General features: G+C 45.6%; 1 protein-coding gene and 1 long non-coding RNA gene across 3 annotated transcripts in view; one reads left to right on the forward strand and one right to left on the reverse strand.

The window, feature by feature from the left end:
• Nucleotides 1-6: 6 nt before the first annotated feature.
• Nucleotides 7-25,021, forward strand: part of DNAAF1 (dynein axonemal assembly factor 1) — a 27,254-nt gene continuing 2,239 nt past the window's right edge. Inside the window, exons 1-10 of one of the 2 annotated variants that reach the window (XM_036833907.1) lie at nt 7-270; nt 2,486-2,621; nt 3,072-3,163; nt 4,779-5,000; nt 5,135-5,301; nt 8,237-8,358; nt 16,903-17,069; nt 18,370-18,627; nt 22,731-22,840; nt 24,509-24,565. In XM_036833907.1, the coding sequence (XP_036689802.1) occupies nt 135-270; nt 2,486-2,621; nt 3,072-3,163; nt 4,779-5,000; nt 5,135-5,301; nt 8,237-8,358; nt 16,903-17,069; nt 18,370-18,627; nt 22,731-22,840; nt 24,509-24,565 (1,467 nt within the window). In that variant the 5' untranslated portion in view covers nt 7-134. The remainder of the gene's footprint in view (nt 271-2,485; nt 2,622-3,071; nt 3,164-4,778; nt 5,001-5,134; nt 5,302-8,236; nt 8,359-16,902; nt 17,070-18,369; nt 18,628-22,730; nt 22,841-24,508; nt 24,566-25,021) is intronic. The other variant, XM_036833906.1, reaches the window with a different exon arrangement.
• LOC118885304 lies at nt 18,346-24,595 on the reverse strand. The gene is made up of 4 exons (XR_005017481.1): nt 24,326-24,595; nt 20,886-21,090; nt 19,651-20,090; nt 18,346-18,432 (listed from the first exon to the last, which is right to left on the reverse strand). It is a non-coding gene; the product is annotated as an uncharacterized LOC118885304 (long non-coding RNA).

The raw sequence follows: 25,021 nt of genomic DNA on the forward strand, positions 1-25,021 counted from the left end.
GGGACCAGGGAAGCGTAGGGCTGCCAACGACGCAGACGCAGACGCAGAGGGGCCTGGCGGGCTGGAGGACGTAGTGATCCCACACAACCGGGCTTCCCCACTGCTACGGGGTGTTCAGTGTTTCCGGAATAAACATGCACCGCGAGGCCTCGGGGCCCGTGGCGGACGGGGGAGCGGAGCAGGACTGCGCGCGGGAGCCGGGCTTGGAGCCAGCCATGGAGGAGTCGGCGGGTGACCACGCGAACGCAGGCCAAGGGGGCCGCAAGGAAGGTGCCGACAGCCGCCCCAGGGAGGCGAGGGGGGCGACGGGCTGCGCCCCGGCACCACACACCTAGTCTTCACAGCCAGCAGTAATAATAATAATAATAATGGCGACCCACACTTACTAAACGATGCGTGCCGTGCGCTCACTGCCTTCGAGCCATACACCCTCGCTCTGCGGTAGGCACTCCTCTCCCCGTTTCATACAGATGAGGAACCTGGAACTTAAAGAGGTTATAGAACTTGCTCCAAACAGATTACCTTCAGCCAGTCAATGACAGAACAGACTCACGCCTGGACAGTCTGACTCCAGAGCCCAAGCCCTCACTGAACACACCATTCTCCCCACCGCCCAACTTTTTAATGTTTTGAATGTTTCCCTTTATTGCCGGCACCATGTAAGATCAAAGGCTCTCTCCCCCTCTAGACGGCAAGCTATGTCAGGGCAGGACATCCTGATTGAACTGGCAGTGGCCGGTCCAGTGCCTGATCTGTGGTAGACAGAGTGAATGACAAGCTGGTGCTTCTGACGTGACTCCTCAACAAAGTTTTCCGGAATGGGCTTAGAAAACAGCCTCCGCTCCTGCTTGGCTTGGACTGTAAGGGAAACTTTTTAGGGACTGGTAAAGAAACTACTTGATTTGTGTCTCATTTTTTGAACCCAGCCAACAAATATATCTTGAGCATTGACTGTCCAGGCAAGCCCTGTGAGAGTTGCTGTAGGGAAGCCATGTTGCTCTGTGCACAGACACAGGTTTGAAGCCCCTCCTGCTGGGTTCACACTACCCCTCTGCAACTTGCCGGCTTTATGGCTGTATGCCCAGAGCTTAAGCTCTCTATAGGGCACTCTCCTGTTTTGCAAGCGAGATAGCTGTAATTAGAGTGTCTGGCATACATTGGGCCAGTAATAAATGGTAGTTCTTGTTATTAATATAACCAATCAATTATTATGTATATTGAGCACCTAGTCTTTCTTCCACAAACCTTTATCTCGTGCCTCTTGTGGCTGGGCATTGTATGCAGTGGGAAATGGGAAATTATAAGATACAGTCCCACACACGGAGTGTTGAATCTCATTCGGTAGTCCACAGGGACACCCAGAGAGCAGCAGCAAACAGCCCTTAAGATTAAGTGCATTTGAATCAGCCAATTTTGATTGACCTTTAAAAAAAAGTAAGTGCATTTGAACGTGTTCATTTTCTTTCTACCAAAGATATTCCCATCATTTTTGTTTCTTCTTGTGTGTTTTTTGAGAGCTTTTTTTGAATTGAAGTATAGTTGACTTATAATGTTATATTAGTTTAGGTGTACAACATAATGATTCAAAATTTTTATAGATTATATGCCCATTTACAGTTACTATAAAATATTGGCTGTATTCCCTATGCTGTACAATATACATCCTTGTAGCTTATTTATTTTATAGATGGTAGTTTATATTTCTTAATCCCCTACCTCTATCTTGGTCCTCCCTCCTCTTTTGAGAACTTTTTAAAAAGAACAGAGAACATTATAACAAACACCCATGTATCGCCACCAAGAATTGAAAATGATTAGCATTTTAATCATATGTACCTGAAGTCTTTTTTTAAAGAAATAAAACATTTCAGATAAGTTTGATGTGTTTTGCCCTACCCCACCTCTATTCCTAGTCCCATTACTTTCTCCCCGCCTCCAGAATTTTGTGTGGGTTCTTTCAATCTCGTCTGTCTCTCTCCCTATCTATCTACCTATCTATCTATCTATCTAAAATGTGTCCTTAAACAATGCATAGCATAGGTTTGTGTGGGTTTGATTTATGTAAATGATATCCTGTGCTTATTATGAAACTTTTTTCACTCCATATGTGTTTCTGCGAATTATCCATATTGATTGACATAGCTCCAGTGCATTCAATTCCAAGGCAGAACAATAATCTGTTGCTTTATTTAACCACTCCCTATGGATGAACATTTGCATTGTTAATAGGTTTTGGCTGTTAGAAGTAACGCAGAAGTGAATATCTTTGCACACGTCTCCGTGTCCAGCTGTACAAGAGGTTTTATCAAAGATCTGCCTAGAAGTGAAATTTTCATAGTCCTTATCAGTGCTTTAAAAATCACTGTGATACATTTAAAGAGTACCGGTTCCATGCTAAAAGCGGACAGTTATTCATCAAGTTGAAATTGGGGGACATTTTTTATACATTTCTCGATCTCTATAGAACCAATCTCTTATTTTACAGAAATTAATGATCCTAAGGAAACATGCATGGGTCCTTCGGACACTTCCTACCTCAGCAAGCAGAAACACAGTGGTGATAGCTGGTCAGATGGTCGCTTAGCACACCAAAGAGATGACAAAGAAGATCGTGGCCCCAGGTACGTGGGTGTGCTGTTGCCAGTCACAGCACGCTTTTACCCACTAAGGTGGATGTGATAATCACCCCTTTGTCCAGATAAGGAAATTGAGGCTCATAGAGATTAAATAGTCGGTCCCATGTCTGAGGATTAGTCACAGAGTCAGGATGGCGTTGCTCTGTGGCATAACTAACCACGATCTATACAACGTTAATGCTGGACCTGGAGAGACAGAAACATGAGTAGTTCTTGATGACACAAAGTTATTTCTATTAGAACACACTTTGCAGTTTTTGAGAAGGCTGAAAGTCACAATATTGGATGAGGCCTTGAAAGCTATGAACAAAGTCATTGGGCATATAGAATATTGTGGAATTTGTGGATGGAATGGGTGTGGCAAAGAATTTATGGGATATATTTTACAGCTGACAAATTGAAATAAATTTCTTGTTCATGATTTTCATTCAACAGAATGACTAAAAATTTTCTGCAAAAACTGTGCAAGAAGCACAAGCTTTATATTACCCCAGCACTGAACGATACGCTGTATTTACACTATAAAGGTAAGGGGCTGGTGGAGGAGCTACCTCATGTCAGGTGGAAAGACTCTAGTGGTGTTAAGAATTACTTGCAGGGATCATCTGGTGTTCTTAACTTATATTTAAGTAGAAATTTCAGAGTTTAGTGGAGATGCATGGAAAAGCAATAATATTTCTTGAAGAAAAAGTCTTACGTGACTGGAGTTAATATGGGTTCAAGGGAAACACATTGGTATCTTTTATTTATATTTGCTAAAGGACTCATACTCTTTCGAACCAGTAGCTACTTGTAATACTTTGGGCTTGGGAGGGTTAAGTTGTGAAGGACTGTGTCGGTGTCCAGTATCACACATAAACTTAAGTTCAGGTTCATAGACGGGGCTATTCCAGCAATGAGGAAGCAGAATGATAACTCCCAACCTTGTGCTGAATTTGGGATGGCCACCCTGCTTCATCAGACCATCTTTATGTTCATTTGTTCAGTAAATGTTTACTGAGAGCCTTCTGTGTGCCCGGCAAGTGCTGAAGATACAGAGACGGATATGGTAAGATGCTTTTGGCGTCTGGGGGATAGGGCGGCCACTGTGAGAAGGTTCAGGGAGATTCACAGAGGGCTCTCAGCAGCAAAACTACTTTAAAGGTGTGGAACGACCCCTAACTGGTCTCCTCACCTCCACGTTGCCCCCTCCAAAACCCTCCACCCAACGTCTAGGTGTAACAGTGATAAGATGACTTAGGAGGGCAGACCCCAGAGGACCAATATTTAAGAGGTGGGAAGAAGAAGAAGACCCAGTGGGTTAGACCAAGTAGAAAGAATTAGAGAGGTAGAAGAATTAGGAGAGAGATAGGCCTGTATTATCTACTGCTGCCTAACAAATTATCCCCAAACTTACCAACTTAAAAAAGTTATCATTATTTGGTACTGTTTCTGAGGGTCAGGAATCTGGGAATGACTTAGCTGGGTGGTTCTGCCTCACCGTTGCTATTACCCTTTTTTAATAAAAACTTTTGATTAAAACTTTTCAGGCAACAAAACAAATGACTTTGAAAAAGTTTTGGTAATAGCAGGTGCACCGTGAATTACAAATCTATAAAGAGTCACTCAAGGAAACAAAAATGTTTGTTTTCCTCACCTTAAATGTGGCTCATAAAACTGAAAAATACCGTAAAACCAGACCCGAAGTTAGGACTGGCTTCAGGTACAGCTGGATCCTGGTGCTCACCGCGTATCTTCACGAGGCTGTTTCTCCCCTTTCCTTGGCCCTGCTTTCCCTTGTGCTCATTCATTTCAGACAGGTCACCCCTCACTTCCCCCGACTCCCAGGCGAGAAGGGAAGGTGGCTGCTTCAGTGTTAGGCTCTACCCTACCAGGCTGGCAATTCTAGCAGAAAGTTACCGCTTTCCAATGGAGCCAGCAAAGCTCCCCAGGATTCATGAAGGTTGGCTCCACTTGGCTAAGCGTGACCAGCTCCCTGCAGAGAGCCATGGGGTAGTATCAGGACAGGGATGTCCCTCCAAAGAGGCAGTGGTGTAACTGAGGAAGGACGTATGGATGCTGGGCAGATAGGCAAAAAAGAGGGTGACCCCTGTGCCTCTGAGTGCGTAGAAGCTTAACCAACTCCCCCTTCCTCCCCACTAGGCTTTGACCGCATCGAGAACTTGGAAGAGTACACAGGGCTGCGTTGTCTCTGGCTGGAGTGCAACGGAATACAGAAAATCGAGAACCTAGAGGCCCAAACGGAACTGCGATGCCTCTTCTTGCAAGTGAACTTGCTCCATAAGATCGAGAACCTAGAACCTCTGCAGAAACTGGATGCTCTCAATATCAGCAACAATTACATCAAGACCATTGAAAACCTCTGTAAGAAGGCCCTGCCGTGGCGGGGCGGGGGGGGGGCGTTCTCTAGGCCCCCGCGTCCACCACCGTTTCCTAGCGGAGGTTCTTAACATTCTTTTCCACCCGTGTCGCTTACTTCTGCCGACCTCCCCTTCCAGCCTGCCTGCCGGTCCTCAACACGCTCCAGATGGCCCACAACCACTTAGAGACCGTGGAAGACGTTCAGCATCTCAAGGAGTGTTTGAAACTCTGTGTCCTTGACCTTTCCCACAACAAGCTGAGTGACCCAGAGATCCTGAGCATTCTCGAGAGCATGCCTGACTTGGTAAAACACACACACGCACACAACTTGCGTTATCTTGTGTTCTGTAGACAGCAAATCTGTTTTCTCTTTCCCCTCCCTCCCTTCCCCCTTCCTTTCTCCCTGCTTTCTTAACACGCATCACACTTTTTTTCCCCTCTCTGTATTTTTAGCTGGAGTGTTTGAAATGCCAGGTGCCGTATCGTTTCACCCACAAATATTTCAGTGTGTATTCTTGACAGATAAGGACTTTTTAAAAGCATCATCACAATACTATTATTATATCTAAAATATTATCAGAATGACAGTTAATAACCAGTCCATATTCAGTGTTCCCCATTTGTCTCAAAAATGTGCTTTGACTGTTGGGTTTTGCAAATCCAAACCAGATCCACACATCATATTTGGATTATGCATCTCTCAAATCTCTTGATCTATCACAGTCTCCCCTTGGCTGTTTTCCCCCACCCCCCCACCCCCCCCCCATAAATCTGTTGAGGAAACCAGGTCCCTCCTCTGGCTGTCAGCCACTTCCTGGATTCAGTTGACTGCATCCTCATGGTGTGGTTTAACGTGTTCTGCTGTCCCCAGTATCTCTTGTAAAATGATGATGATGGAGCCAGAGACCTGATCAGATCCAGGCTCAGAATATAACTTTGAGGTTTGCTGTTGCATCAATCAGGGCACCTGTAAGTCTGGTTGCCTCTCTTTTTGTAACTTTAAGCTTGATTCGTGGGTTTGGCTGCTGTCAATCAGATCCAGCCTTCATGAAGTCCCTCATCAACCCTTCCCCTGATAGTTCCTGCAGCTCCCGATGCACGTTGCCTCCATGTGTGATTTCATTAGGGGTCACACAGTGACCATATTCTAAGTGTCTTATTCCTTCTGCACCTATTAGCTGGAATGCTTCCACAAAGAGCAGTTTTGCTCATCAATTCATGCCTCCCTAATATAAAGTGCATATAGAAAAGGCTGGGATAGGGACTTCCCTGGTGGCGCAGTGGGTAAGACTCCATGCTCCCAATGCAGGGGGCCTGGGTTTGATCCCTGGTCAGGGAACTGGATCCCACATGCATGCCGCAACTAAGAGTTCACATGCTGCAGCTAAGGAGCCAGTGAGCTGCAACTAAGGAGCCCGTGAGCCGCAACTAAGGAGCCCACCTGCCACAACTAAGACCCAGTGCAACCAAATAAATAAATAAATATTTTTTAAAAAAGAAAGAAAAAGCTAGGATAAATGCTTGTTGGTTTTTTTTTTTTTATGTATTCCTTTTCAGAGAAATGAGTCAAGAATGTAGGAACCTCTAAAGGTGACAATGAGGTTGAACCTCTAAAGGTTCACGTTTTCATCGTGAACACAAAGATTTACAGATACAGTATTTGATATGACTTCACCCTTGCTGTCATTTTAATTTGGGGTGATTGAATGGTCCATCTTCTGGCCTGTTGCAACCCCTCCAGGCGGCTCCTGTGTCCTTTGGACTCAACTCCAGCAGCCTTTGACGACTTCCTTGCTTTTTAGTGTATATGTGTTGTCATGTGAACTAGGAAAAAATATTCCAAATAGCACACAAAAAACTTGAGTTCACTGTTTAGTGCTTAGGGTATGGATAAGAAGGAAAAAGTGAGTCCATTTAAAGAAAAACAGTAAGCAAATCATAGTTCAAGAACAATCTGTAGAGCAGACTGTCACCAAAGACTAATTTAGAATTTATATTATCACCAGTATATGGTGATAATATAAAGCTGTATTATAATACCTTTTTTTGGCCTGGCTGCCATAACAAAGTACCAGACTGAGTGGCTTAAACAACAGAAATTTATTTTCTCATGATTCTGAAGGCTAGAAGTCCGAGATCAAGGTGTCAGCAGGGTTGGTTTCTCCTGAGGCCTCTCTCCTTGGCATGTAGACGGCCGTCTTCTCCCTGGGTCCTCATATGGCCTTCTCGGTGTGTGTCTCTGTGTCCTAATCTCCTCTTCTTACAAGGACCTATTGGATCATGCCCCACCCTAATGACATCATTTAATCTTAATCACCTCTTCAAAGACCCTGTCTCCAAATACAGTCACATTCTGAGGCGCTGGGGGTTAGGACTTCAGCATATGAGTTTGCTGGGGGGACGCAATTCAACCCATAACAAGAACAGTCTGCCTCATGGTTGTTTTGTGATGGCTTTTACATTCTCCATACACACGCAGCCCTTTAGTCCCTGCCCCTGGGGCACAGTGCTCCCCCCACTCAGCCCCACAGAACAGGTCACTTGAACCAGTATATTTATTTTCCTGAACAAGAAAAATCACTTTAGATATGAAAAACATTTCGCCAGTTCAGGCAAACCGATGTTAAATGTTTCACCCACATGTCACCTTGACCATTCACCTTGAGTTTCATCGGCAGGAGGGGAGGTGACAGTATCTAAAGGCAGGGGGGACAGCACACTGGCACTGCTGTGTCACTTTCCCTTTCCTGGTCCCAACTTGACATCCAGGAGACCTATAAGCCTGGCAGTAGATAAGCAGGCACTTTGCATCCTATCCCCTCAGTCACCACTTCTTATCTGTCTAGCTGCTGTGTACATTTTCTTAAAATGGGTCCTGGCTGGGAAGGACAGAAAACGATCAATTGGAGATTAATTTCAGTAAAAGAGATTGGGCGAACAAAACTAATGCAATCACTGCCCTTGGGTAAAGGCCTCAGGAAGTGTTTTCCAATATTGTTCTGGAAGGACGATGAGAGTTAGGATCTGAAGTTCAAGTGTAATAGAAGAAAGGGCTGCCCAATTCTCGGGACAGTTCTGATGGTGCAGAAACAAAGAAAGCCTCTGCCTTCTCTGATACCGTCTTCATGATTTGATGTCGACACTCCCTGTTTATTTATTTTCAGAGCACTGCACATATTAACTGTTTTAATCGCATCCATTTTTCAGTGATTAATGTGGTTCTGCCTGTGTGCTTCCAGCGTGTACTGAATTTGATGGGAAACCCAGTGATCAGGAACATCCCTAATTATCGAAGGACAGTCACTGTTCGACTAAAACGTTTAACATACCTGGATGATAGACCAGTTTTTCCAAAGGACAGGTAAGGAAACGAAAAGCCTTTTGATCATACTTAATAGGTAATAGTTGAGCATGCTCAATATTAAACTTTTAAAAATTTCTGATTTTTGAGCATTTCCACACATCATTAAATATTCCAGTGAAATAGGTTTAATGGCTTACATGATTGTTTATAATAGGAAATTCTGTCTTTGAGCACTTATTCATAGATTTTTCATAATCCCTTGATAATTATCCTTCTATATAAGTCTCTGATCTCGTGGCCGGTTATTTCCTTAGGATGGAACCCTGAGTTGTATTATTGGATTAAAGACTGTGGTTTGAGACTTTTAAAAAGTGTTTTTAAAAATTTTCTAATTGCTTTCTAGAATGTTTGTATCAACTTATAACTTCCCCAGACACAGCCATGTAAAAAAAAAAAAAAAAAATCTTTGCCAGGCCAATTGATGAGTGAAGGTGGTACCTCGTTTTATTTATTTAATTTTTATTCATTTATTTATTTTTTGGCTGCATTGGGTCTTTGTTGCTGCGTGCGGGCTTTCTCTAGTTGCGGTGAGCAGGGGCTACTCTTCATTGCGGTGTGCGGGCTTCTCATTGCAGTGTCTTCTCTTGTTGCAGAGCACGGGCTCTAGGGCACAAGGGCTTCAGTAGTTGTGGCACATGGGCTCAGTAGTTGTGGCTCGCGGGCTCTAGAGCGCAGGCTCAGTAGTTGTGGTGCATGAGCTTAGTTGCTCTGCGGCACGTGGGATCTTCCCTGTCCAGGGCTCGAACCCGTGTCCCCTGCATTGGCAGGCAGATTCTTAACCACTGCGCCATCAGGGAAGTCCCAGTACCTCGTTTTAAATTTGCATTTTTGGGTAACTGATGAAGTTGGTCATTTTTACTACCTTTGTCAGGCATTTATGTTTCCTTCTCTATGAGTATTGCATTCATGATTTCTTCCCAGTTTCCTTTTGTGGGGATGCTTTTTCTTACTGATTCATAAGAGCTCTTTGCATATCAAGAATATTGAACCCAGGACTGCCATGTGTATCATCACTGCTTTTATCTGGGTTTTTAATTTACCTTTTTTTTTCTTTTTGGCCACGCCTCGTGGCTTGTGGGATCTTAGTTCCCTGACCAGAGATCAAACCCTCGCCCTCGGCAGTGAAAGCACAGAGTCCTAACCACTGGACTTCCAGGAAATTCCCTTAATTTACTTTTTGATTGAGGCCACTATTCATTCATTCCAGCTTAGAATAAAACCTCAGTAACTGGGATGGCCTGAAGGGAAGTGCAAATCTGAATTTTCCAACACTTAAAAAGAAACGTAGCTGGTAGTATGTTTTTGAACTCACAAATTTTAGTCAAACTAACACAGATTTCAATCGGAATGAGGAGCCTCCACTTGGACCAGGTAAGAGAACCAGGATCCCTGCTTCTGGGCAGTTGGGCTGAGATGCATCCGTTTCCCCAGCACTGAGCCCTGGATGTTCAGGGGGAAAGCGGGCGGGCGGGGCCTGCGGGTGGACCTCCAAGCCCAGCTCTGCAGCTGCGGGTCCTGTGCCCGTAGCTGAGCGCCAACCTCCCCAACTTCAGGTTCCTCATCCAGAAAGTGGGGACAATACTGACCGTGGGGTCCTTGTGAGTATCTGTTAGTATCACGTGGGACTTAAGCAGGTACCAGCTGGTAGGAGGAGGGAACCAGCGGGAGCGGCTGTCCCAGAGGATTGTGAGTCCCCACACTGCGGCAGTGCCGCCCAGCAGGAAAGTGTAAACAGGGACCTGAGCTGGGCCCTCAGCAGGGGGACCCCCGCCCTGGACGGTGCAGCATGACTTCTCTTCAGGAGTTGGGTTCACCTGGGTTTGAAGCCTCATTCCAGCACTCTCTAGCTGTTCCACACTGGGCCCTTGATATTCTCTCCACCTGGGATGCTCTTCACAGGTGTTTGCAGGTGTCTGCTCACCTGTCATCTTCTGAAGAGCTCCATGAGTGACCACCTATCTAAGTAGCACCTTTGCCACTTCCACCTGCTGTCTCTTCAGCCTGATTTCTCAAGACACATCCACCTCTGACATACTTGTTTCCCCATAAAAGGGCAGCTCTAACAGAGCAAGCGATGTCATCTCTTATGTTACCTGCTGTATCCCCAGCCTCTAGAACAGTTCACCCATTTCAAGTGTACAATTCAGTGGTTTTTAGTATGTTCATAGAGTTGTCCAACCACACCCCACAATCAATTTTAGAATATTTTTATCACCTCAAAAAGTAACCCTTACTTATTAGCAGTCACTCCACAACCCCGCTCTGCCAGCCCCTGGCAATCACAAATCTACTCTCTATGTCTCTGGATTTGCCTATTCTGGGCATTTCCTATAAATGGAATCATACGATATGTGGTCTTTTGTGAATGGCTTCTTTCACTGAGCATATTTTAAAGGTTCACCCACATTGCAGCCTGTGTCAGTAAATACTTCCAAAATAATGCTGTGAAATAATATTCCATTTGGAAAGCCCACATTTTTTTTTGTTTTTTTTTATACAGCAGGCTCTTATTACTTATCCATTTTATACATATTAGTGTGTATATGTCAATCCCAATCTCCCAATTCATCACGCCACCACCACCCCCTGGCTTTCCCCCCTTGGTGTCCATATGTTTGTTCTCTACATCTGTGTCTCTATTTCTGCTTTGCAAACCGGTTCATCTGTACCGTTTTTCTAGATTCCACATATATGCGTTAATACACGATATTTGTTTTTCTCTTTCTGACTGACTTCACTCTGTATGACAGCCTCTAGCTCCATCCACGTCTCAACAAATAACCCAATTTCATTCCTTTTTATGGCTGAGTCATATTCCATTGTATATATGTACCACAATTCCATTCGTCTGTCGATGGGCATTTAGGTTGCTTCCATGACCTGGCTATTGTAAATAGTGCTGCAATGAACATTGGGGTGCATGTGTCTTTTTGAATTATGGTTTTCTCTGGGTATATGCCCTGTAGTGGAATTGCTGGGTCATATGGTAATTCTATTTTTAGTTTTTTAAGGAACCTCCATACTGTTCTCCATAGTGGCTGTATCAATTTACATTCCCACCAACAGTGCAAGAGGGTTCCCTTTTCTCCACACCCTCTCCAGCATTTGTTGTTTGTAGATTTTCTGATGAAGCCCATTGTAACTGGTGTGAGGTGATACCTCATTGTAGTTTTGATTTGCATTTCTCTAATAAGTAGTGATGTTGAGCAGCTTTTCATGTGCTTCTTGGCCATCTCTATGTCTTCTTTGGAGAAATGTCTATTAAGATCTTCTGCCCATCTTTGGATTGGGTTGTTTGTTTTTTTAATATTGAGCTGCATGAGCTGTTTATATATTTTGGAGATTAATCCTTTGTCCGTTGATTCGTTTGCAAATGTTTTCTCCCATTCCGAGATTGTCTTTTCGTCTTGTTTATAGTTTCCTTTGCTGTGCAAAAGCTTTTAAGTTTCATTAGGTCCCATTTGTTTATTTTGTTTTTATTTCCATTACTCTAGGAGGTGGATCAAAAAGATCTTGCTGTGATTTATGTCAAAGAGTGTTATTCCTATGTTTTCCTCTAAGATTTTTACAGTGTCTGGTCTTACATTTAGGTCCAAATCCATTTTGAGTTTATTTTTGTGTATGGTGTTAGGGAGTGTTCTAATTTCATTCTTTTCCATGTAGCTGTCCAGTTTTCCCAGCACCACTTATTGAAGAGACTGTCTTTTCTCCACTGTATATACTTGCCTCCTTTGTCATAGATTAGTTGACCATAGGTGCATGGGTTTATCTCTGGGCTTTCTATCTTGTTCCATTGATCTATATTTCTGTTTTTGTGCCAGTACCATATTGTCTTGATTACTGTAGCTTTGTAGTATAGTCTGAAGTCAGGTAGTCTGATTCCTCCTGCTCCGTTTTTTCCCCTCAAGACTGCTTTGGCTATTCGGGATCTTTTATGTCTCCATACAAATTTTAGATTTTTGTTCTAGTTCTGTAAAAAATGCCATTGGTAATTTGATAGGGATTGCATTGAATCTGTAGATTGCTTTGGGTAGTATAGTCATTTTCACAATATTGATTCTTCCAATCCAAGAACATGGTATATCTCTCCATCTGTTGGTATCATCTTTAATTTCTTTCATCAGTGTCTTATAGTTTTCTGCATACAGGGCTTTTGTCTCCCTAGGTAGGTTATTCCTAGGTATTTTATTCTTTATGTTGCAGTGGTAAATGGGAATGTTTCCTTAGTTTCTCTTCAGATTTTTCATCATTAGTGTATAGGAATGCAAGAGATTTCTGTGCATTAATTTTGTATCCTGCAACTTTACCAAATTCATTGATTAGCTCTAGTAGTTTTCTGGTGGCATCTTCGGATTCTCTATGTATAATATCACGTCATCTGCAACAGTGACAGTTTTACTTCTTCTTTTCCAATTTGTATTCCTTTTATTTCTTTTTCTCTCTGATTGCCGTGGCTAGGACTTCCAAAACTATGTTGAATAACAGTGGTGAGAGTGGACATCCTTGTCTTGTTCCTGATCTTAGAAGAAATGCTTTCAGTTTTTCACCATTGAGGAATGATGTTTGCTGTGGGTTTGTCATATATGGCCTTTATTATGTTGAGGTAGGTTCCCTCTGTGCCCACTTTCTGGAGAGTTTTTATCATAAATGGGTGTTGAATTTTGTCAGAAGCTTTTTCTGCATCTATTGAGATGATCATATGGTTTTTCTTCTTCAATTTGTTAATATGGTGTATCACATTGATTGATTTGCATATATTGAAGAATCCTTGCATCCCTGGGATAAATCCCATTTGATCATGGTGTATGATCCTTTTAATGTGTTGTTGGATTCTGTTTGCTAGTATTTTGTTGAGGATTTTTGCATCTATATTCATCAGCGATATTGGTCTGCAATTTTTTTTTTTTTGTAGTATCTTTGTCTGGTTTTGGTTTCAGGGTGATGGTGGCCTCATAGAATGAGTTTGGGAGTGTTCCTTCCTCTGCAATTTTTTGGAAGAGTTTGAGAAGGATGGGTGTTAGCTCTTCTCTAAATGTTTGATAGAATTCACCTGTGAAGCCATCTGGTCCTGGACTTTTGTTTGTTGGAAGATTTTAATCACAGTTTCAATTCATTACTTGTGATTGGTCTGTTCATATTTTCTATTTCTTCCTGGTTCAGTCTTGAAGGTTATACCTTTCTAAGAGTTTGTCCATTTCTTCCAGGCTGTCCATTTTATTGGCATACAGTTGCTTGTAGTAGTCTCTTAGGATGCTTTGTATTTCTGTGGTGTCTGTTGTAAACTTCTCGTTTTTCATTTCTAATTTTATTGATTTGGGTCCTCTCCCTCTTTTCTTGATGAGTCTGCTAATGGTTTATCAATTTGTTTATCTTCTCAAAGAACCAGCTTTTAGTTTCATTGATCTTTGCTATTGTTTTCTTTGTTTCTATTTCATTATTTTCTGCTCTGATCTTTATGATGTCTTTCCTTCTAGTAACTATGGGTTTGTTTGTTCTTCTTTCTCTAGTTCCTTAGGTATAGGTTCGATGTTTTGAGATTTTTCTTGTTTTCTTGAGGTAGGCTTGTAGCTATAAAACTTCCCTCTTAGAACTGGCTTTTGCTGCATCCCATAGGTTTTGGATCATCGTGTTTTCATTGTCATTTGTTTGTAGGTATTTTTTTGATTTCCTTCCTCTTGATTCTTCAGTGATCTCTTCGTTATTTAGTAACGTATTGTTTAGCCTCCATGTGTTTGCGTTTTTTACATTTTCTTCCCTGTGATTCATTTCTAATCTCATAGCATTGTGGTCAGAAAAGATGCTTGATATGATTTCAATTTTCTTAAATTTACTGAGGCTTGATTTGTGACCCAAGATGTGATCTATCCTGGAGAATGTTCCATGTGCACTTGAGAAGAAAGTGTAATCTGCTGTTTCCCGATGGAATGTCCTGTAAATGTCAATTAAACCTATCTGGTCTATTGTGTCTTTTAAAGCTTGTGTTTCCTTATTAATTTTCCGTCAGGATGATCTGTCCATTGGTGTAAGTGAGGTGTTAAAGTCCCCCACTATTAGTGTGTTACTGTCGATTTCCTCTTTTAAAGCTGTTAGCAGTTGCCTTATGCATTGAGGTGCTCCTATGTTGGGTGCATATATAATTGTTATATCTTCTTCTTGCGTTGATCCCTTGATCACTATATAGTGTCCTTCCTTGTCTCTTGTAACATTCTTTAAAGTCTATTTTATCTGAAGTGAGTATTGCTACTCCAGCCTTCTCTTGATTTCCATTTGCATGTACTATCTTTTTCCATCCCCTCATTTTCAGTCTGTATGTGTCCCTAGGTCTGAAATGGGTCTCTTGTAGACAGCAAATATATGGGTCTTGTTTTTGTATCCATTCAGCAAGCCTGTGTCTTTTGGTTGAAGCATTTAATCCATTCACATTTAAGGTAATTATCGATATGTATGTTCCTATTACCATTTTCTTAATTGTTTTGGGTTTGTTTTTATAGGTTCTTTTCTTCTGTTGTGTTTCCCACTTAGAGAAGTTCCTTTACCATTTGTTGTAGAGCTGGTTTGGTGGGGCTGAATTCTCTTAGCTTTTGCTTGTCTGTAAAGCTTTTGATTTCTCCATCGAATCTGAATGAGATGCTTGCTGGGTAGAGTAATCTTGGTTGTAGGTTCTTCCCTTTCATCACTTTAAATATATCATGCCACTCCCTTCTGGCTTGTAGAGTTTCTGCTGCAAAATCAGCTGTTAACCTTATGGGAGTTCCCTTGTATGTTATTTGTCATTTTTCCCTTGTTGCTTCTAATAATTTTTCTTTGTCTTTAATTTTTGTCAGTTTGATTACTGTGTGTCTCAGTATGTTTCTCCTTGGGTTTATCCTGCCTGGGACTCTCTGCACTTCCTGGACTTGGGTGACTATTTTTCCATTTTAGGGACGTTTTCGACTATAATCTCTTCAGATATTTCCTTGGGTCCTTTCTCTCTCTCTTCTCCTTCTGCGACCCCTATAATGTGAATGTTGGCGCATTTAATGTTGTCCCAGAGGTCTCTTAGGCTGTCTTCATTTCATTCTTTTTTCTTTATTGTGTTCTGTGACAGTGAATTCCACCATTCTGTCTTCCAGGTCACTTATCCGTTCTTCTGCCTCAGTTATTCTGCTATTCATTCCTTCTACTCTATTTTTCATTTCAGTTATTGTATTGTTCATCTTAGTTTGTTTGTTCTTTAAGTATTCTAGGTCTTTGTTCTTTAATTATTCTAGGTCTTTGTTAAACATTTCTTGCATCTGCTGGATCTTTGCCTCCATTCTTTTTCTGAGGTCCTGGATCATGTTCACTATCATTTTTCTGAATTCTTTTTCTGGAAGGCTGCCTATCTCCACTTCATTTAGTTGTTTTTCTGGGGTTTTTTCTTGTTCCTTCATCTGGTATATAGCTCTCTGCCTTTTCATCTTGTCTATCTTTCTGTGAATGTGGTTTTTGTTCCACAGGCTGCAGGATTGTAGTTCTTCTTGCTTCTGCTGTCTGCCCTCTGGTGGATGAGGCTATCTCAGCCCACATTTTCTTTATCTGTCAGTTGATGGACATTTGGGTTGCTTCCACTTTTTGGCTGTCGTGAACAGTGCTGCTATCAATGTTCGTGTGCAGGGTTTTGTGTGTGGACATTTGTTTTCAATTCATTTGAGTACATACTTAGGAGCACGATTGCTGGATTATATGTAAGATTATGTTTGCTTTGTAATTGCCAGGCTGTCTTCCAAGGGGCTGCGCCATTTTGCATTCCCACCAGCAATGAAGGAGCGTTCCTGTCGCTGCACATCTTTCCCAACATTTGGTGTTGTCAGTGTTCTGGATTTTAGCCGTTCTATTGAGTGTCAAGTGGCATCTCATTGGTTTAATTTGCACTTTCCTGACGTCCTATGATGATGAGCTTGTTTGCCACCTGCCTATCTTCTTTGGTGAGGTGTCCAGTTCTTTTGCCCACTTTTTAAAATGTGTGTTTTTTCATTTTTGAGTTTTAATAGTTCTTTGTACGTTTTGGATACAAGCCATTTTTCAGTTATCTTTCTTGCAAATATTTTCTCCCAGTTCAGTTTGTCTTCTCATTCTTTTAACCTCTTCCCGTTTTTAAGTCATCTTTGTATTAATGAGTTGCAATAGGTCTTTATATATTCTAGATACAACCCCCGATCAGGTGTATGATTTGCATACCCATTCTGTGGGTTGCCTTTTATTTATAGTATTCTTTGCATGACACACATTTTTAATTTTGGTGGAGTCCAATTTCTCTATTTTTTTCTTTTGTCACTTGTGCTCTTGGCCTCATATCTGGAAGGCTTTGCAAACCATTAGAGTTTAAAGATTAAAATGTGCATGTGTTAATATGTATCCTTGCAGTCATATGTCCTGTGCCTTTAGTTTGATTTTGGGGAAAATGAGCAAGTTTGGTCAGATAGTATATGTTTTGGATTTACTTCGAACCTGTGACAATTCAAACCTCCCCGATTTCTGGGGTGTTCTTGTTTGTTTTTTGTTTTTAATACTCCTAAACAGAGCTTGTGCAGAGGCCTGGGCACGAGGAGGGTACACAGCTGAGAAGGAGGAGAGACAGCAGTGGGAGAGCAGAGAGCGGAAGAAGATCACAGACAGCATTGAGGCCTTAGCCGCAATCAAGCGCCAGGCTGAGGAGAGGAAACGGCAGAAAGCAAGCCAAGAGCAAGGTGCATGCTTGAGACACAAGGAGGACCCCGAGCTCCGTTTAGATTAAAAATCTGGGCTGTTGAACTCACAGTCTTTCATCTCGGGGACTGGGGGTGGGGGGTGGGGACCATTCGTTCATGTACCTGCGGATCCACCTGCCCTTGACCTCATGCAAGGACGGTGCTCAGGGCACCTTATTAAGTAGGAACCCCCTTCCTCCTCTTACACCCAGTAGAAGAGCCAGAGTCTCTATGTGTGCTTTTAAATGACATTTAGTGTTTTTCACCTAATTACAAAATGTGAATACGCTACACATAGAAAACATAGAAAGGCAAGAGTAATAACAGTATCATAGCAAGAACCGCTCAGTATTCAGTGCGGGTATTTCCTGGCTTTTCCTCATGCATGTAACACATATTTTTTTTTTAATAGAAAAAAATGTCATAGCTATATTGCTTTCTTTTTTATATATATAAATTTATTTAATGTATTTATTTTTGGCCACATTGGGTCTTCATTGCTGCACGCAGGCTTTCTCTAGTTGAGGTGAGCAGGGGCTACTCTTCTTTGCAGTGCACTGGCTTCTCACTGCGGTGGCTTCTCTTGTAGTGGAGCACGGGCTCTAGGCGCGCAGGCTCAGTAGTTGTGGTGCATGGGCTCAGTAGTTGTGGCTCGCAGGCTCTAGAGCACAGGCTTAGTAGCTGTGGCACACGGGCTTTGTTGCTCTGTGGCATGTGGGATCTTCCCAGACCAGGGCTCGAACCTGTGTCCCCTGCATTGGCAGGCGGATTCTTAACCACTGTGCCACCAGGGAAGCCCCTGGCATAGCTATATTGCTTTTTGCCTACTCTTTTGAATCAGCATAATAGTCCCATAAAATAGACGTTCCCCTGTAGCATGGTTTTTATTTCCCTTTTTCCCAACTTTTACTTTGATATTTTCAAGTTTTAAGAAAAGCTTAAAGAATAGTTAAAATGAACAGCTGAATTGTCTGTTTAGATCGGAAGGTTGTTCATATTTTGGCACACACGGGCACACACGCACACAGTCTTTCCTGTTCTGCTGAGCCATTTGAAAGCAAAGGCAGACATCGTGGCCCTTAACCCCAAATACCTCAGCCTGCGTCTCCTAAGAGCCCCCTGCACAGCCTTCTAGTGGCTGTGTCCTGTGCTGGCAGTGCACGCGCTAGGCATCGCCCGGTGGACTTCCAGCCCGTGTATTTAGCACCTAAACAGCGCTCTGATGACCATCCCGGCAGTTCGCCGCAGGTCCCCCTTGTCCTCCCAGGATGTTCCCAGCTCACTGTGGACTTCTGTTCAGGGGAGGTGCTCACGCCAGACAGTGCCGGGGACCTGGGCGCCAGTGTGGAAGGGGAGGAAGCGCCTGCAGAGGACAGAGAAAGGTGGCAGAAGACGGAGCTGTCTGTCAAGGAGAGCTTCGAGGCCAAGGACGAGCTATTCCCAGAAAAGTCAGAAGAGTCGCGTCTCCGGGAGGAGCTGCCTGTGGATGTTGACGGGGAGCCAGGAGGGGCGCGCCCTGCCGAGGCCCCGCCACCGAGCCCCGGAGCTGCCTGGGAAGGTAGGTGGTTGCGAACAACAGGGGTGTCGCTGGGCCAGCACCCATCTGGGGGCCTCGGGTTTCCACTTCTGACTGCTGAGTCTGCGAGTTATCTAGAACCCCAAGGGGAGCCAGGACTGCATTTCTAGTATCAGCTTCAACAGGGTGCAAAGAAATGGGTGAGACGCTAACAGTGTATTTTATCTAACTCAGTACATCTAAAATATAATAATTTATATCATCATAAAATTATTCATGAGATACTTTCCCTCTTTCGACACTAAGTCTTCAAAATCCAGCCTGTATATGCCACTTATAGCACATCTCAATTCACATGCTCACTTTTGAATGGTTAAGGTGAAATGCAGCTCTATGAAAAGAAGCAAGTTGTTTTGGGCTGCTTCATTTTTTCAATTGAAATGAATTAAAAGTAGATACGGTTAAATAAAATTTAAAATCCAGCCCCTCAGGAGTACTGGCCACATTGCAGGTACACGGCCATAGCTACCACAGTGGATGATGCTGATCTAGAAGGGAAGCCCACTGGCAGGTTCTCCCAAGTTCCTGGGGTCCTGCTGACTAACAGATAGACCCAGGACTCGGCCCTGGACACTGCCCATTACTGCTGTGTCTGTGCAGCCCTGGGAGACCCGAACCTTCCGTTCCCAGCCTGAGCAGGAGTTGAGGTCCATCTGGGGAGGTCATTTGGTCTGGCCCCCACTGTCTGGGAGAGACCTTGAAGTAACCCCGGTCTCCAGACTGCCGAGGGGGCAAAGGCCACACCCCAGGGCACCAGCGATGGGTGACTTATCTTTCCAGCTGAAGATAATGGCAGGGCAGACTGGCCTCTAAGATTAACTCAGCTGAGCTCTATTTTAATTATTCTTTTCAAAACCTCACTGGCCACTCCATACCCCCAAACAGTCAGTGCTCCATTATTCACTGGGATTTACTACCCACCCCCGTTTTGTTCAGTAACATCTGAAAAATTTATCTTGTAGCCTAGAGTCTTTAACAAGATGTCTGTGGGAAATAGAAACGCACCTTAGGAAGGAGGGGTGGTGTAGGGAGTGAGGTGACCTGTGACTGTGCTGACATCCATGGCCCTGGCCCCCATCAGGGATGCTGGAGCTCATGAAGTCCCCCGGGGTCCCAGCAGGTGAGGCAGGAGCAGTGGGCGGAGAGCAGGGAAGGAGCAGGAAAGTGCGTGGGATCTGAACAGCCACAGTCACAGAGAGAACAGGCTCCCGGGGAGGGGACATGCCCCGCGCTGATGCCCAACTCGTACTTGCCAGGCGGCTGCCGCAGCTCCTCTTCCGACTTTGCCGTGAGGCTGTGTGCGGCTGGAATGCATCTACGAGAAGCGTGACTTGCCTCGATTTAATTTCCCCTGGGAGGCACTGAAGCCCTGCTTTCTATGGCTCCTGGCACCACTTTGCTGGATGGGATTGTAGACCCTCCAAGACCTGGTCACTCCTTGGTTTCTGGGAGAGAATTTCTACTAGACAAGGGTCACGTTTTCCCTCAAGCTTCCCACAGATGGCGATGTTATAGGTTTTATTATTTAAAAGGGGCACTAATCATGTATTAAACACACGGGAAAAGGGCATTCTCTGAACTACTGATGCAGGTGTTGGCACGTGTATTCTGAGATCCGGATACAAGGTTTTGCCTGCATCCTCACTCCCTCTCCGGTAAGTTTTTTTGCCTTGAAGCCGCACCTAGCCTAGAAGCAGAGTTTTCTATGAGTGAAACCATCAATTGCCTTCCTGAACTAGGGGCACATTTAACAAGGAGCTGGCAACCTGCGGCAGGTCGGAAGAGGGAGGCACAGCCAGATGTTTATCTAACATGTCAGCCAAGGCCATGACTTCCAGCTTAGCCTCCCCAAAGTCCCACGATCAGGTGCTCTCACCATTAACCCATGTTACTGAGTTGGCAACTGGGGCTCAGAGAGGTGAAGTAACCTGCTCCACGTCACACAGCAAGTGATAGTGGGGGCAGAACTGAAGCCAGATCTGCCCACAGAGGCCAAGCTGGTCTCTATCTCGATTCACTGCCATCCTCCCTGCTTTTAAGCCCCCAGGGCCTTTGCTGCCCACCCCTCCCCCATAGTCCCCTCCCTACTGAGCTAAACCCTCTGGGTGTCCTGAGTCCCAAGAGGGGAGCTGGGCTGTCAGAACAAGGAGGTCCCTCTTCCACGCAAGTTACTCAACCCCAAGAAAAGCAAATTTAAATATAAAAGCCATCTGTTTAAAAAAAATCACTTTTCCATTTACCTTTCTTGCATGGCGCACCGTCTTTCCTTACAAGTCACGAGGCCTCGTGAAGGATGCAGGAAATTAGGAGATAAACGGTACGAGCAGCTCTGCTGCGTTTCCTGGGCTCATCCTCTCTCCTCATGGAGTCAGGAACCAGGGAAGGCTGCCTGGGGACCGAGTCAGGGCTCGGAGGCTTGAATAGCTCCCCATCCCGATGTTGAGTCTAAGTATCAGGACCAGGGGAAACGTGACGTGAGCGCATACCGTCACGGAGACACACGTGTCCCACCTCTATCTGATGACACTCTGTCTAGAGGAGCCTTAGCTTCCTTCCAGTGGTCGCCAAAATGGTACAGGGAATGACACATGTGTTTCATTAAAACACTGTGAACAGGTGAGGCAGCGAATTTGGTAGACAGACACCCTGAGGTCAGACCCAAGTCCAGCCCCGTAACCAGCTGAGCCACATCAAGCAAGCCACAAAACCTCTCGGAGCCCGTTCTAGCCCCTGCGAAGTGGGAACAGTCTCTGCCACGGATCGCATGAGGCAACGTAAGGAACACGCCCAACAACTGTAGTCTCTTCCCTGCCTCGCCTTTTCCCGGCACACAAAGCCTAAGCAGGCAGGTTTTAGGAAACAAAGGGACTTGGCAGCTGCCTGGACTAAAGCTTCTGCTGGCTGGGAAGCTGGACGCCACGGTGCCACGAGCAGGACACAGGGGTCCGGGGGAAGGGCTCGTTGGAGGGGAAGCAGACTGCTGTCGTAATTAGAAGCTGCGAAGCCATGGGCACAGCCAAGTGGAAGAGACCACGACAAACCGGGCCTGGGAGGTGGGCCTGGGATCGTCCACAGCAGCCCCAGAAGCCCCTGCCCACTTCCTTATATCATTCTTTTTTTAAACATCTATTTATCTACTTTGCCTATTTTATTTTATTTATTTATTTTTGGCTGCTTTGGGTCTTCGTTGCTGCGTGCGGGCTTTCTCCAGTTGTGGCGAGCAGGAGCTACTCTTCGTTGCGGTGCACGGGCTTCTCATTGTGGTGGCTTCTCTTGTTGCGGAGCATGGGCTGTAGGCGCGCGGGCTTCAGTACTTGTGGCACGCGGGTTCAGTAGCTGCGGTTCGCGGGCTCTAGAGAGCAGGGTCAGTAGTTGTGGTGCACAGGCTTAGCTGCTCTGCGACATGTGGGATCTTCCCGGACCAAGGATTGAACCCGTGTCCCCTGCACTGGCAGGTGGATTCTTAACCGCTGCGCCACCAGGGAAGTCCCCCTTGTTTCATTCTAAACGGGTGCCCCAATGTGGCTCTCAAGTCCAACTGGGCACGGCCAGTCCTCAGGGCAGACAGCGGACCAGCGTGTCATGAGCAGAGCGGGGCTATTCATCTCTAATCATGGAGACTGGAGAGGAAGCAGAGGGCAGGACAGGAGGGGCCTGGGGGAGGAAGACAAGCCCCGTCTGGACTCCACGTTCCACAGGCAACCCTGCGGTGACTTCACAGGTCTCCCTGACGCTCGTGCAGCAGGAGGGGCTGTGAAACTTGGCCTTTGGCACCACGGCCTTTCTTTCTTCATCTCCTTGCCCATCAATCATGCCTTTTCCAAGGTTCCTGCGTATTCTTCACGGATTCCTGGCTGGTGCTTCCATCTCCAGGCTCCAGAAAGGGGGCAGCTGTCTCCCTTTCCTTTCAGACATAATCTTGTCCTAACCTGGGATTCTTGCAGCTCCTGTCACAGGGGCTGGAGGCTTTCAGACCCGAGGGTTTTGTCCTTCCTCTTGGAATCGCCTTAACCTCGGGTTTGCCCGTCTGTCCACCATGTATGAAACTAACTCCAAGATTAATATAACTCTTTGTTGTTCCTTAGAATCAGCTCCCCAGACTGTGGCCACTGAAAGTGCATCAGGTACAGAGCTCTGTGGAGCTGAAGACTTGGAAGCCGTCCGACTGGAGACGAAGGAGAAGCTCTTCATCGACGTACGTAATTGGTACATCTGCAGAGAAGTACCTGCGGTACAGCCGGTATCAGATCAGACACAAAACTTCCAAATCCTCGCTGCCCAGAGTGTGGCCCTTGGGCCAGCAGGCATGGTCTCCCCTGAGGGCTGCTCAGGAGGCAGAACCCCGGGCCCCACCCCAGACCCACTGCTCAGAACCTGCAGTTAATAAGCCCTCCCCCAGGGGGGTCCGTGCCTGTGCACCTTCAAGACTGAGAAGTGATGGCCCAGATGAGTCCCCTTGAACTACATCTACAAAACTCTTGACGTGTTTTCCCCAAAGAAGCTACACTGAAAGCAGCTCTGCCTGGCTGGCCGTATACACAACTGTTGCGAAAGCTGCCCTTGATCGTCAGAGCCTCATCCTCTGTGGACAGCTGCCCGTCCTCCTGGCTTCTCGCTGCTCCTGCACCCTGGCCTGGCCTGGCTGTCCAGCGGCCCGTCCCCTGGGGCTTGTTCAGTGAGGGGCCGCCTGACCTTGGGACTGATCACGGCCCGGAGCATGGCCCTCCTCCCTGAAGCCCTTCCGCTCTGATAACAGTTTGACATGCTGTGCCCACAGGAATGGGTCTCCGGGGACGTACACACTTTGCCATGACCCCCGGGAACGGTGCTTTGGTGGGGCGAGGGGTGGGGGCCGGTGCCCCCCACCTGTAGCCTCACACCCTGCTCGCCCGGAGGACGGCCCGCCTCTCTGCCCACGAGTGAGCTCCTTCTGTTCAAGCCGTGTGCGCAGCTTCGCCTGCCCCCGCCCGCTTCTTCCATAAACTCCTACACGGGTGTTTCATTCCCAACCTCACAATTTCACGTGGCTCAATAAGTGTTCAACTGAGTACAGCCAATATTCAGAGTGGGTTTCTGGTTTTCTGGGCCTGCATATACATATGACAAACAAAAGTGGGCAATTCTTCCCTAACATTTGGTAACTGACCGTATACAGGACCCCAACACTAAGCTAGTACTGACTGTTCTTCCTCTTTGTCCGGCACTATTTTAAACACATCTTGTTATCGATTGATTTAACCCTTCCAATAACTCTAAGACATAGGTACCATTGTCATCCCCATTTTACAGATGAGGAAATTGAGAAACAGAGAGGTTAAGCAACTTGCCCAAGGCTACACAGCCAGGCAACGATGGAGCAGGAGTAGCAACGCAGGCAGTGTGGCTCCAGAGCCCATGCATCTAACCACACACTGTGCCTGCCTCACACTCTGGACGGGGTGCTATAGATGAAGATACCCCCAAGCACAGCACAAAACAGAAAAGCCCCCCTACTTTGGGGGAGGTCCAAAATAGACTCGTTTTATGCCACATAGAGTCCTAAGACAAATTTGTGTATAGGAGGTACGTTTCCCCCCAGATGAACTGGGTGAGTAACACCAAAGTGAAGTGGAGAAAGAGGTGGAAATTTTTGAAACATGTCACACCTTGCAAATCTCTTTCACCGATCAGATCCAGGTACCTGGTGTTGCCTCTGCGTGTGTTTCGAGCGTGCACGTGGCCTGAGTGGCCTGGGTCACTCCGCGGGCCCCTCCACACTCGGAGCACGTAGCGCAGGCTTGGTTGGCTGTGCGGCCGCGTCTGGCCCGTGGACCGGGCGTTGGGAGCGTGCCCTCCTGCTGACGGGGGTCGTCTTCTCTTCCAGGACCTGCCTGACTTGGAAGACGTGGATGCGGGCGGACCTCCGGGAGACCAGCACAAGGTGACCTCTCACACATCCCCCCAGTCCCACCTTCCCTTCCAGCCCCGTCACTGACCAGGTATCTCGGGAAGCTGCGAGCCCTTTGTGCTTGGTGCTTGAAGCCTTCTCGCCTCACCTAAGGAAATGCGGCTGTTTACTGTTGCTCCCCTTGCTGAGGCGTCACCACTAGCCGCTTTGGTTTTTTTGAACAGATCTTTTATCACTGATTTTTAATAATCATGTTCTGTACATAATTATCTGAACATTTTTTCTATCCTTTTGATGTGTCCGTATGTTCATCTAGTGAATGTCTGTACCACAGCGACACACGGGCAGGGGAAGGGAGGGAGGAGAGCATAGAAGGCCCTATAGGGACCTCTCCCAAGGTGACCCGACCCTCCTCCCTCTGGCGGTACTGAGAGCCAGTGTGGGCCATCCCCGGGGGGCCCAAGGAGAGGGAAGCCTAAGGTGTAATCT

Source organism: Balaenoptera musculus, chromosome 19, assembly GCF_009873245.2.
Source record: "Balaenoptera musculus isolate JJ_BM4_2016_0621 chromosome 19, mBalMus1.pri.v3, whole genome shotgun sequence".
NCBI lineage: Eukaryota > Metazoa > Chordata > Mammalia > Artiodactyla > Balaenopteridae > Balaenoptera > Balaenoptera musculus.